General features: G+C 32.3%; 2 protein-coding genes across 2 annotated transcripts in view; both read right to left on the bottom strand.

The window, feature by feature from the left end:
* Nucleotides 1–2732, bottom strand: part of LOC105619354 (transcription initiation factor TFIID subunit 4) — an 11228-nt gene extending 8496 nt beyond the window's left edge. The window contains exons 1-2 of the mRNA XM_012200873.1: nucleotides 1707–2732; nucleotides 1002–1280 (exon numbers count right to left, since the gene is read on the bottom strand). Coding sequence (XP_012056263.1) covers nucleotides 1002–1280; nucleotides 1707–2732 — 1305 coding nt within the window. The remainder of the gene's footprint in view (nucleotides 1–1001; nucleotides 1281–1706) is intronic.
* Nucleotides 2733–7044: 4312 nt separating this feature from the next.
* On the bottom strand, nucleotides 7045–10169 carry LOC105619353 (peptidoglycan-recognition protein LC-like). The gene is made up of 3 exons (XM_012200872.1): nucleotides 9578–10169; nucleotides 7863–8012; nucleotides 7045–7565 (listed from the first exon to the last, which is right to left on the bottom strand). Exons 1-3 carry the CDS (start codon nucleotides 10167–10169, stop codon nucleotides 7045–7047), a joined length of 1263 nt encoding a protein of 420 aa, XP_012056262.1.
* Between the last annotated feature and the right edge of the window lie 3677 nt (nucleotides 10170–13846).

Below are 13846 nucleotides of genomic sequence, written 5' to 3'. Positions count from 1 at the left end.
TTAATTTTTTAATTATGTAGTAGACTATATTATTAAAATTTATTATTGAAATAAACTAATTATCATTGATTTGTTTTACTTTAATAATTCACAGAATATTATATCAAGTTTTATCTAATTTCAATTACCTATGTAAGAATATGTATAAAAATCTTTTTGAAAGTAATTGTGCAATATGCCAATTTTTTTAATCAAATTATACTATTATATACCATCATTATTCAATATATAATATAATAGTAAAGAGATAGACAAAGATAGATGAAAAAAAATTGTTTGTTTTACTGTTATTTCTCAATACCAATTAGAAAATAGGCTTATGAAAAATAGATTCATAAAAATTTTGAAAATCACATGCTTGTACTATAACATTAGGAAGAAAAATAAAATTTAAAAAAATATATGTATAAAAATATAGAATAAAGGGTAAATATAAAAAATATATATAGATATCCTCAATTATATTCTTTCTTAAAATAATTTATCTTTCATCTAACATAGCAATTTCTACGTAACACCTTTAACCAATAATTCATGCAATTAAATTGGATAGACATTGAACTTTAACGCATTTACTTCATAAAACTTAGACATACTACCAGAGAAATGCATCCCAAAAAATAAGCTAATATTGAGATGTTATTAATTATGTTAAATTTTTACAATGAAATGTGGAATATAGACAAAAATAGATACTAAAGATGACAATAACAAAATTGCTCATAAAACTTTTGCATTCAGAAAAAAATTTGCATGTAGAATATTTATAAAAATTATACTATGCCTTTTAAGTATATAATGCACAAAATGTTTGCAAACAATCAATAAATAAACCAATAGTAAAAGTTTTATGTCGTAATTAAATTTAATGTGGACAAACAGTAAACATAAAATATATTGGCTTACTGATAACATCATTCCACAGAAAACAAAATCACAAACTAATAAATATCTACAGTAGCACTACAACGAGTCTTGTAAGAGGTATAAAAGTGCGTCACCTGAACAGATTTTCTTAGGGTGGCGAGTGGTGGGCCAGTGAACTGAGTATTCAGCCTACTTACAGTCGGCACTGAAGTTAGGCGGTACGTAGTGCCTGGAGATGGTGCAGCAACTACTGCATTGCCAGTTATACTATTCGGTGTAACAGCAGTACCAGTGGGAGTACCCGCAGTTGGAGCTGGACCCACCCTTAGTAACTGATACTGTCCATTTTCTGTTTTTAATAACAGATGACCTTGAGCACCAGCTTGAAGGCTGTGAAGTGCCTGTAACGTTATCTAAAAATTGAAGATAATAATCATTAATTATATTATCAGAATATTTTCTTATAGTTTATCTTCTATTATAAATAAATAAATAAAGTTATTTTTTGAACAATTAATTATATAAATTAAATATTAATAATAGTAAATATTAATAATATATATATATATATAATATTAATAATAATAAGTAAATATTAATAATAGAAGAAAAGCAATATAAACATTAAAATTCTATATATTTAAAAAATTTTAAATACAACTCAAAATTAATTTAACAAAAATATATTTCATGTAGATATAGAAATCCAAATACACAGATAAAATTATCAAGCTAAATTCCAATATACTTTTCCAATATACATATTATACAGGTGTGTAAATTAAAGAGAAAAGAAATTTTATCATTTATCGTAACAAATGCTAAATGGAACGTTTTACCCCTGGACCTCCAGCTCTAGCTCCAACCAATTGATGTTGTCCAATCACCACTCTTGGTGTAACTTGTTTATTAGCTTGCTGTCCCGCTACCGGCGTTGCAGGACGCATTGTATTTACATTAAGGATTTGAACATTACTGGGTACTATCGTCGAAGTAACCCCACCCTTAGCCTGCAATGCTGTGCTGACTGCATTGCCAGCCACAGAGACTGGTACAGACATTGGAACAGAAACCATGCCAGGCGCTACACTTGTCTTAATCACTAAAGCTGCCCCTGTTGGCTTATTCACTGCGGTCACTGTTTGGTTCCCCGCCTGGCTCACAGAGCCAACATTAGTAACAACGTTCGCTGTAGTCTGCAGCACTGCTTGCGACGTTATACCTAAAGTACCGTTTGCTAACTGCCCGACAGTTTGAGCGGGAAAGGAGAGCTTATTATTAGCATTTGCCACCCCCGTAGTGGCAATAACTTGTCCGACTGTGGGATAGATGAGCTTCACTGGTTCGTGCGTCTTGGTCAAACTTGGTATATGTGTAGTCTGATTACTGGACACCTGATTAGTCGTCACTTGATTGATATAAGTAGCAGGAGATATTCCTGGCGGTTGTGTGTGCTGCTGCTGCTGTTGCTGCTGTGGCTGTACCTGCGGCGGCGGCTGCTGTTGCTGCGTGGTGATGACCTGTGGCGCCACTGTGTTCGAGGTAACCACGTTCACAGGCAGCAGAGTGCTGGTAGTAATCGACTTGGTGACCTCCTGAGTCATTAGACTATTCACGGTAGTCGCACCGCCGCCGTTCGAAACCCCATGTTTCTGTGGCTGTACCGCGGTGATGGTGCCCCCGTTGGAAATAGCGCTGTTCACCTGGTGATTCTGCTGGCTGACCGATGCGGAACTCGCTTGATGGCCGGCGACGGTCGGCGTGGACGTCACAAGCTGCGTCTCGAGGGAGCCCACTATCGCGTTCACTGCGGATTCATCGACATCCGTGCTCAGAGCTTCCTCCAGAAACTTAGCTGACGCCATTTTCTTTCAAGCTCCAACTGTAAACTGATCTGCGCATGCGCCTGTCGCAAATTGCTCCCATAGTGCCTTGCCCCCTCTCCCTCGCCCTTCTAGCGTGTCCTAGCAATCGTATGCGATTGTGAGTCCACGGTCTAACCGGTACGTTCGTCGATCAAGTTTCCTCGACATTCCATGACGTTGATTTGGTCTTAGGTGTCCATGACGGTCGCGTACACATAACGGCGGACCTCTCATAATGACGGAGTGACGTGCACGTCGTTCACGCCGCGAATACGTGTTATGGCCGCTCGGCAGCGCGCACGCAACACGTCACCCGCCAAAATGGCCATCTTCGAAATGCGCAATCGACGCGCCGTTTACGCACACATACCGCACGCGTCGATACTCGCCGCATGGCTGTTCACTATTAATCTTCGCTCTTTCACGTAATTTCGTACGTAAAGAAAAACCGGAAACCTATAAATATTTTTCCCGTATTCTCTTGAAAGGAAAAAAAATGCCTTTCGAAATTGTTTCCTCGCGTCTCGTCCCCCCTTCCCGAATGATTTTGATCGCCGGTGCGGCTACGCCTCGAAAAACACGTGCGTGGCTTCGCGGGAAAACGTGGAGAAAGCGACGCGCGAGCAAAACTCGCGATCTTTCGATTTTATACGGGAAACCGGAAACGATGACACGTAATGAAAGCTAATCGACTATTGCATCGATATCATTTGTCGTACGACAAATATGTGCAAACCAAAAAGATCCTTGAATCTCTCTATCCTATAGCCAATCATCAGGCTTGAAAAATTTGGGTGCTTTCCATTTGATGACAAGTCGACACAAATGTCGTTCTACCTTTGTCATTCTCTGAATGTCAAGAAGAATGGAAAGCACTCTATGACAAAAACGCATAAATGAAATAGCTGTATATCGTATATACGTAATCTGCATACGAAAGTGTCCAAATTTGAGGACAGCGATTATGCATTGAAGATTGAGATTGAAGATTAAAGATTGAAATTTTACCAATGAGAACAAAAAATTTTAGCTCCTTTTTGTTCTGATTGGTCAAACTTCAATCTTTCAATCTCATTTTTCAATGTGTAGTCTGATTTCGGCCTTACAGAGCGCGCGACCAATCGGAACCAAGAAACCAGCCTTCGTCTCTCGCATTTTGGTCAAATTTTTAGTCATAATCCATTTTAATGTTATTGGCGGAAGTGGCGCACTTGCACAGTTCAATTGCACACGCAACTTACCGATTCCTAGTAATTTTTCATTGTTTCACCAATGAGATTACATTATTTTAAATTAGCCAATTAGCGATGTGGACAACTGATATATACCGACTAAAAGTTTGTAACAGATTTTTTTTTCTATGATTTTCGAAAGCCAATCTACTTAGCGAGTGATTGGTTTTTATTTACGGATTCATAAGTAAGAATCGCTCGGTGAGCAGACTACATTTCAAAATCCATTAAAAAAAAGTATATTGTAATCGATGAATATATGTACACTCATTCCATGCCATGATGTAAATATATAAGATGAAGCGTTCCCGTAAATACGCTGCAGTAGAAGAGTGATTTGGGCATAATTTTTAGCAATTTTGATTGGCTGTTCCAATATTCCAACGCTATGATACCCAGAAAAGTGCATTTAAGCATACATATGATTGGTTGTTTTCAGTATGCTATCGCAATTATACGCAATGCTTTTCACTTTTATATATATTTACACTAAGCCTGTTCTTTTAAGCTAAACTTTTGCACCAGTTTATCTTTCTTTTCTTCTTTTTTCCTGAAGAAAAAAGGAAGAAAAAAAAAACGTGAAAGTTCTACTAAAAAAAACAGGCCTATTATGTTCTTGGCTACGGTTGCTACAATCCACTTGAGTTCTTCAAAAAGTTCTCTTTTCGTGAAATAAAAGGAAAGATAGGATTCTGGTTGGTTTGATTCTCTTATGCACTATGCGTTATGGCTTCTACACACTGGTTGCGTTCAATAGAAAAAGCAAATTTGCAACTGTTGTAAAATTCTTTAATAGAGATAAAAACCAATCATATTAAAGAATTTTACAGTTACACAGTTGCTTTTTCTGCTGAATGCAGCCAGATCTTAGATTATGAAATTTCTAACGCATGTATAGTTAAGCTGGAAACACACAATGCTTGAAGCATTTTTAATTTGTAAAATTATGATGTAATAATATCGTCTTATAATTCTTATCCTAAATTGTTTTATGATAATTAGTTTATTCAATTACCCAGCAAACGAGAATGGATTAAAATAGATTGAAATTTTTTTCTATCCGAATGCGTATTTTAAATAGCGAATATTTTTTTTCGATTTAATTGGATTCAATTGGATTCAATTGGATGCAATTAGATTGAAAAACTGCATTTCCTATTCAAAATTTTGAACGTATTCACAATGTATGTGTCGTACATAGAAAAAGGTATTTTTAGAAAAGCGTAGAGGTATGCAATTCCTATAAATGAATAAAAATGCATTTAGAATTTTTGAAAAACATTCATTTTAACATTCGTGAATCAATATTTCTGAAGATCTGAATCCATTTCAATTCATTTCACTCCATTCTCGTTTGCTGGATATCTATATAAATGTAACAAAAATGAATAAATGAACGATTAATAACTAATACATTTTTTTACATATTACAATAAAATTAATTTAAGAGTATCTTAAATGTATCTGAAAATACTTTCAAAGTGTCTGATATCTGTATCTAGATAAATTTTAAGAGTATCTTACCCATCACTGCTCAAAATACTTCTAGTGCTCAGTAGTACTTTTCTACAAGGGTTATTACAATAAATTAGTAATGCGGAACAAATAAAAATAAAATAATGCTGGAAAAAAAGAGTGGAAAAAAAGATGAGCAAAAGCAGGACACATATACATAATTCTTTATTTAAAAAAATTAGAGACTCGTTATTATACAATATATTTTTTTAAGATATATACAAGATGTTTTTGAAGATTCAAGTGAATTTTTAACATGTGATTGTTAAATTTGGCATACTATAAAATATATATATATATATATAGTAATTGTCACATTAGATTTGCTTTCTATTCTTGCACGAGGACTGCATTAAAACTGAACTGAACTAGTATAATTCAGAATTGACGAATAAAAAACGTTCTGCAAGATAAAAATGGCGTCCCATATTATTTACATGAAAATATTAGAAATTTGCATGATGAAAATGAAAGTATTAATGAAATTCCACCATTAAGAATTTCTTCATTGAAGATAATGGTGGCACAAAATATTTTTGTATGTAGACTTTACTATTATTTATATATTTTTATCGTTTTATTACTCGTAAACTGTCGCACTATTTGTACAAGTCTGTTTTTATTCTGTGCCTAAACTGTACTCATACATACATTAATACTTGCACTCCAGAGCTTGCAGCTAGTTCAGTGAACTCGTGCACTGAATTCTGTTGCACTAGAACAAAAAACAGCGTTGCTGATGCCATTTTGAGAACAAAAAACGCTTTCGTGTATGCACACTTTTTGAATTAATGCAACTAATGCAGAAACAGAAAACAAACCTATTGGCATCTTTATTTCTTTATATTAACAAATGAATTGAATAATCTAGTGTTTCACACATTAATGATCAATCAATATGTAAGTATGTACGCAAGTAAGCAAGAAACATATTCTGGAATATTCTAAGTAATATCTAACATTCCAGTAATATTACAATGTTGCAATATTGTTGGAATATTCCAATATGTTTCTTCTTTACTAGATAATTGAAAATGGACTACTTTTCAATTCTTTTATTGTAATATTTTCTGTATTTTATTTAATATCTGTACATATATTTCTAAAATGATTTTTAATGTTAACAAATTTATTTAATCATCAATGTGTTAATTTTGTTATGAAGTTTGATCAGTATAATGTTTTTTGTATCTTCAGTATATATATACATTTCTTTTCTTTCATTAATTGGTTCACATTCTAATAATTGAACTTATTTATATTACAAATCTATAAAGACTGAATTGTGTCATTTCAAAAAGATTTACTTTTGGAGCAGTTTGTGACAGTGTAAGTAGTAGGCTCGTAAATATTTTCAGTCAACTGTTATCTAAACTCGGAATTATTATGATCTATTCTTTTCAGCTCTTGCACGATTCATGTTTTTCTTTTCATAAAAAAAATTGAATGATGTAAAAAGTTTAGTTGAAAAAATAGACAAATGCATAACTACATATTTAAAAAAATAATGTAAATATTTTCAAAAATTGTATTTTATTCACGATTTAAACTTCCAAACATTCGAATTAAGGCTGAGGTGACCAATGAGGCCACTTTTTAATTTCATTATATAAAGCATCTCCTGGACTCAAAGTTTTTGACACTTGTCGGTGACCTAACAGTTTATAGTCTGGTGAAATTTTCCCGGCTTTGACACCGATCTCTATGATTTTTTGCGCAGCGTGTAATTGCATTTTCGGTGGTACAATCGAATTGAATGTACCAATAAAGGAAATACCGATACTCTTGTTATTGAAATTGAAGGCATGAGCACCAACATAGTCCCAGCTTCTACCAACGTATGCAAGACCGTCGCCTCCGACAAGAAAATTGTAGGCGATATCTGACCACTTTCTGGATTCTATATGAAAAGTCTGAGCAAATCTCACGTGAAATGTACACTCTGATTGCGTGCTACAGAACTCCGTTGCGGTGTGACTAATAATTACATATGGTACTGGCAGCTTCATTTTTCTAAGGGGATCCGAGGGCGGCTGCGCACCCCATTCATTTCTCTCGACAAAGCGTACTGAAGTTACTATTACACCTGAAAATTAGGAAAATAAATATATCATTTAAGATGCAGACACATTAATTAAAAATTCTTTAATTTGATATTAAATATAACAATCTTTAATCAGACAATTACGCCAGTTTTTGCAATGAAATCTAGAACATTACTATGCAAATATATGGAAATGCAAAATATTTTAATATGCGATTCATACAAAACACAGACACACTTTTTACAGATTAGAATAATATGGAACGCAGATTTAAATTTTGTAATCACGCTAAAATAATATTTGTCTTATGTGCTTGCAAAATTTCCAGATGAAATTACCCTCGACTGATGAATCTGGAATTTCCGGGAAGACCGGTGCGTCCGGGTGATGAATGAAATATACAGATGTAACCACTATAGTAGTTAGAAGTATTAAAGCTAGAATGCATGATAAAGCCGCACATCTCCACGTCCAAAGCCATTGCGTCACTAGAATATATAATTATAAAGTACTGTATTATTTAGAACGATTATTAGAATAAATTTATGAGTTACGTAGTAGTGTTGAATAAAATTATATGATCATTACGCTGAAAAGCGCGTGTTTAGCGAGAGGTGTATAATTGTATTAAATCTTTCGTGTTTTATATCTTGTTTGATGCCACTCTTCTGTTACTCTATTCACAGTTATGTAAAACTTTAATTCTTGTAATAATTAAAAGTATAAAAACAAATTTCAATAATATTTTAATATAATATTAACAATATTGAAACTCGCTTATATTCTGACATAGTTGTGACAGTTAAAATCATTAATCAAAAGAATTAATGATATTTGTTATATCATTAAAATGGTTTTTAAATTGTTGTAGCTTGATTGATTATTATACTTCTTCAAAGAAACTATCGAAATTATTTTGAGATAGATATATGATAAGAATCGAAGATATATGACATCATATATCATCAATTTTTATCAGATTCATCTAATCGGTAATGAAAATATATACAATTTTTATCTTTATTTATATGTATATGCAATATTTATATGTATACATTATTTTAAATAACTATTGACACATTTTAAAATATTTTAAAATATTTACATATAAAAAGAGAATTTAATTTGATATTCGTCTTTGAGTTTATCAGATGAAGCTATATCGATCACGTCAATAGTAAATAACATCTCTAACAATAAAATAATAGCGAATTCGATTGGATGCATTTAGTGCGCACTGATGCATATTAAAACCATTGTACACTAATTTAATCTAATCAGTATAAAAGTAAAATGCAAATAAATTAAAATATGTAAAATATCTAGCTCGAGATTACTAAGCAAAAATTAGTAATTAAAAAAACACGAGCAATGTTTATTGGATCTTTAAAAATAAACTAAACTTTATTATAATATACATTAAGAATTAAATTAGTTTTTTTATCTATAAATTAATCGTATATAAAACAAATATTTTATTTAATAACATATTAAAATGTATTAAGAACTTCACAGTTTAACCTGTTTTTACATTTATATTAGACACATCTTTACATTAATTTGTGTGTAACGATTTTAATATGCATGAGTACACTAAGAATGTCCAATTGAATTTACGTTTCTACAACCGTTATCTTACAATGTTTGAAGTTCATCGATGTATTACTAAAATCAGTTCACAAATAATTATGTGTTAAGTTCTATATTGATATATAAATTTTTACACTTTTAACATTTTTAAGGCGATATTGATTTTTTCGATTTAATATTATTTAAATATTTATTACTAGAGTTCTTGTTGCAATGATATCAAAAAGTATTTAAAACATATTTACATTGTAATTCAATTTATTGTGTGCGAAAATCGCATAATTTCTTAAAATTCATAAAATTATTCTGTTATTTTAAATCTAAAAACAAAACTTATCTTTTTTAATTATCTAACGATTTCAATTTATTTATCTATACTCCGGAAAGGAAAGACGATTGAGAAAAGAAAAGATGATAAAATAAATTAAAAACAACGAATCTAAACAATCTAATTAATTATTACCCTTAGCTAATTCAGTATTTTGCGGAAAAATAGGTCCGTTGGCGGCTCTATTGTCCTTATTCGACAAATCCGAGATGTTAACGTCGGAGGCGCAATTGGCGTCGAGTTTACTCGCATCCTGGATGGGAGTGGGATTCGTGTAAACGAATTGCTTTATGGTAACAGGACCCTTGTAGAAGGTCTTGTTACCTAGATGCACATTCGTTGAATTTTTCACGCAAACGTCACCAAAATTCGACGGATCGGCATTCGGTAGGACGACATCGCCATTTGTAGTGGCAACTGCTTGATGTTGTTGGACGATAGTCGAAGATACCGGCAGATTTGTGATCCAACTGCCGCCTTCTTCGACGTCCGTCTCCTCTTCCTCATCGTCGTCTACGTCACTGCACTGCGTAGAGGAATCTCCAACACTACCATTGCCCGGAGCGACGACCGCGGTTTCTCTCGCCGAGTGCGCAGCTTCGCCGTGTAACTTGTCGATTGCGTGATTCTCGGCAGACACAACAGCACCACCGTTCACGTGGTCCTGATCTTTTTGACACTGATGATCGTCGAACGTTGGCTGCTGCTGTTGTACCAATGTCACCATACCAATGCGCTACGCGGAAAATTCATCTTTTCTTTACATCGAATATGTTTTAAAATGCCACATGCAGCAGAATGCTTATGAGAAATAACTATAAGATCTTTAGATAAATTTGTCAAGTCGTTATGATCCTTTCACTTCTGTACTAGAATATAAATGTGCTGTTTGATTTTTCTCTTTTCTCGGATAAGAAAAAGATTGAGATAGAACACAGAAAAAATATGACTTTATGTTAACGTAGGATTTTTTAACAGTTTGCGAAAAGGATTTTTATCTTAAAAATAATTCATCTTAGTTATCCACGTTCAAAACATTCAAACTCAAAATTTCTCGTCAGATTTTGTAATTTTATTTAATTGAAAATATTGTGTTTTCTAGTTCTTATAAAATTTGAAAGAAAAACAGAATAATTTGAATTATGCTTAAAATTGACTAATGTCAAAACTGGCAATTAATATGATTGAATAAAATCGTTGAAGAATGTAATAATTTATTTCTAATCAACATCACCGGATGTGTCACTGCTAAGTCCTTGTTTTACACAGCAATAAAATATTTCAAGCAAGAAAATTATGTAAATTATAAAACGATAACGCGATTAAGTGGAGAATAAACAAAATTAGATCGAATCTTCGCAAATCAAAGTACAATTGTTGATAAGAACAGTATTGATAAGAAACTTAAATAAACAGATTAAAAAGAAAATCTAGTGTTTGATAAATTTATTTAAACTTTGTTGGTTGTTAATGAAACAAGGATCCAATATTATATATGCATACGAAGTAGAAATCGCACTTATAAATTTTAATTTTATGAATATTTAATCGTAAATCGATTAGATGTGTATCTACATTAAATATTTTCATTCCGAATTTAGTAAAATAAATATAAATAAATTCTTTATAATCTCATACAACACAGAAGCTTGTAATATTGCTGGAATGTATGAGATATCATATTCTGATGAGTCATGGTGTCATCACGAGAGTGTTTTTTTTGAATGCGGATATATATAGTCACCGTAATGTACGTCAATATGTTTTGGCATTGAATTTTTTGTTCTAATTTAAAAAATACGTCAGCGCGATTAATACGTAAATGTTTCAATAAAATTATATTATATCCCATAAATATTAATAATATATTTTTTTAACTCTGTTTCTACAGATGATGGAAATTCACGCTAATCATAATGAGATGTATTTCAGATAAAATATGTATAACAAAAGCGAAGGACAAAGAAATTAAAAAACGACGAAGCGTACAAAACATCTATAACGAATTGATTACTTTATAAGCAAATTATGAACATCGATTATAGTAGCACGCTGAAGGAACGTGGACTAAACGTCGTAATATCATATCTTCGTCGTTTAAAATATATTTTATTACAGATATAAATTATGTTCAAATCTGGTTGATTAATTGCTTATCTATATCACAATGGCAATGAATCTAATTAACATGGTAACTCTTGCTCAGGTAAAATTATTTAATGTTTGATTATAACAGATAATAGGTTTGTTTTTTTAGCTGAACTTTTTACATGATTTATCTTTCTTTTTCTTTCCATATTAAAAAAAAAGAAAAAAGATAAATCATGCAAAAAATTTAGCTAAAAAGAAACAAACCTAATAATTTCATGAGATTTTTTGAGAAATTATACATTAACTGTAGAAACAAAGTTCATTGTGAATGGAAGTAGAAACACATAATCTAAAGTATTTTATTAAAACAATTAACAAATTATAAATATGAGCCTTTAAGAATCGGCGCTGTAATAATTACGCATTTATTTCGATTGATCTAAAACAATTCTCTATAAATACGACGTGAATGACAAATATATTATTTATAAAGGATTGTTTTAGATCAATCGAAATAAACGCGTAATTATTACAGCGTCTATTCGTAAAGGCCCATTTGTAATTTGTTAATTGTTTTAATATAAGGAATCTTATTTTATTTGTAATTATTTTATTAAACTCGGTAAAATAGCAAGCTTGATCAGAAAATCCCGAGGAAAATCCCAACTGAAAATCCCAAATCAGTGTAGCCGATCGGCAATAATCCGCATTATGCGCTAAATTAAGGATTGACTGACTCATACTCAAGATTACCTCGCACAAATCATCTTTTGTGCTGGCGGCGGTCACTTTGCCAACACTCCACCAACAATCTATGATGACATGATGTCGTCACCATCGAAAATGTTTTCTCGGAAAGGAAAACTTCATTCAAACTGGTCCCCGACAGTCCCGACAGTTTTCGACTCCACCAGTTCGTTGACTCCACCTGCTGTTGAAAAATGCACTGATCCGCAGGAACAAAATACATATAATCCAAACAAGACTCGATTCAACTGGTCACTATCAGTTATCTTCGTTGATCCTACGACACTGTCAGACTAGTCAGACAGATACTGGCTTCAGCGATGACGCCATACGACTGTCGAAGGACGACACACTTGGAGGTGGAATCGTGGAGAGCACTCATTCGCAAGAATTAACAAAATGAGGAAAGGAATGAAAAAGCAGAGAATTGATACAATTCACGATATTTCTTTTTGTATAATATTCCCGTATTTAATTCGAACACAAGTATAGATTCCTGTAATACGCGAATAACACTACCATATCGCACAGTATTTTCACTGTATCTACATCACTACTGCAAACCGCACTGCGTATTTTATAACAAAGGTATCGTAAATATAATGTAATATTTCCTGTATATATTTCAAAATCCACGCAACGGTCGTTTTTTTATTGAAAAGAATAGATTTTGTGGTAGCAAACCACTTGTCAAGCACTCGCTGGCAAACAAACTACCGACGGAATCAATTATCGAGACATCCGTAATGGCGGTATTATCTCCGTTCATTCCGATACGAAATGGACTGCTGTCGCGTTGTTAGACGTCAGATATGCTCGGAAATCGTTGGCCCCACTCTTTGCCTCTTTCTCTTAACCGCAGTGTTAACGATACAACTCCAATATGCATGTATGTGCGATAACGTTACTTGAAACATAACTTTAGTCTTTTTCGTGGAGCCGGATGATAATTTAATGTATCTTCCTTTTGATCGAAGATTTCTATCGAATTAGTAGCATATACAAAATATCTATGTTTATATTGTAATTTTTTTGCGATTAAAGATAAAAGATGAGTGTGTTTCGCACTAATTATGTACTAATTCTGAAGAATTATATCGGATTATTATAGAGATATTGTGAAGAATTATGTATATCGAATTATTATGGAGATATTGTGTATATTGTATACAATTATATTGTCATGAATTAGGAGAGACTGTATTTTTTTCTATTTGGAATTAAAATAATAGTATTATGTGTGTGTATCTTGGAACTAAATTTAGAAAGATAACGTTTTAAGAAACGATTTTTCATATCTCTGAAAAATCTAATAGCACTTCAACCTGCAGATAATATATCAGATTTTTCTAGATAAAATGGGATTGCAAACTGAAGTGAACATATTTACAAAAAAAAAGAATATCGATATATATATATATATATTAGGTGTACAACTTTGCTTCCGCCATTTTTCTATAGAATGACTTTAGCGGTAAGTGATGGTCGAAATAAATAGATCATAGACATCATACAATAAACTTGGGCATCTGTCGACATAACCTCATAGAAACATTAGTTGATTTG

Source organism: Atta cephalotes, assembly GCF_000143395.1.
Source record: "Atta cephalotes unplaced genomic scaffold scaffold00021, whole genome shotgun sequence".
NCBI classification, from domain to species: domain Eukaryota; kingdom Metazoa; phylum Arthropoda; class Insecta; order Hymenoptera; family Formicidae; genus Atta; species Atta cephalotes.
The sequence above is the reverse complement of the archived record's forward strand: the minus strand, read 5'-3'. Positions and strand labels throughout refer to the sequence as shown.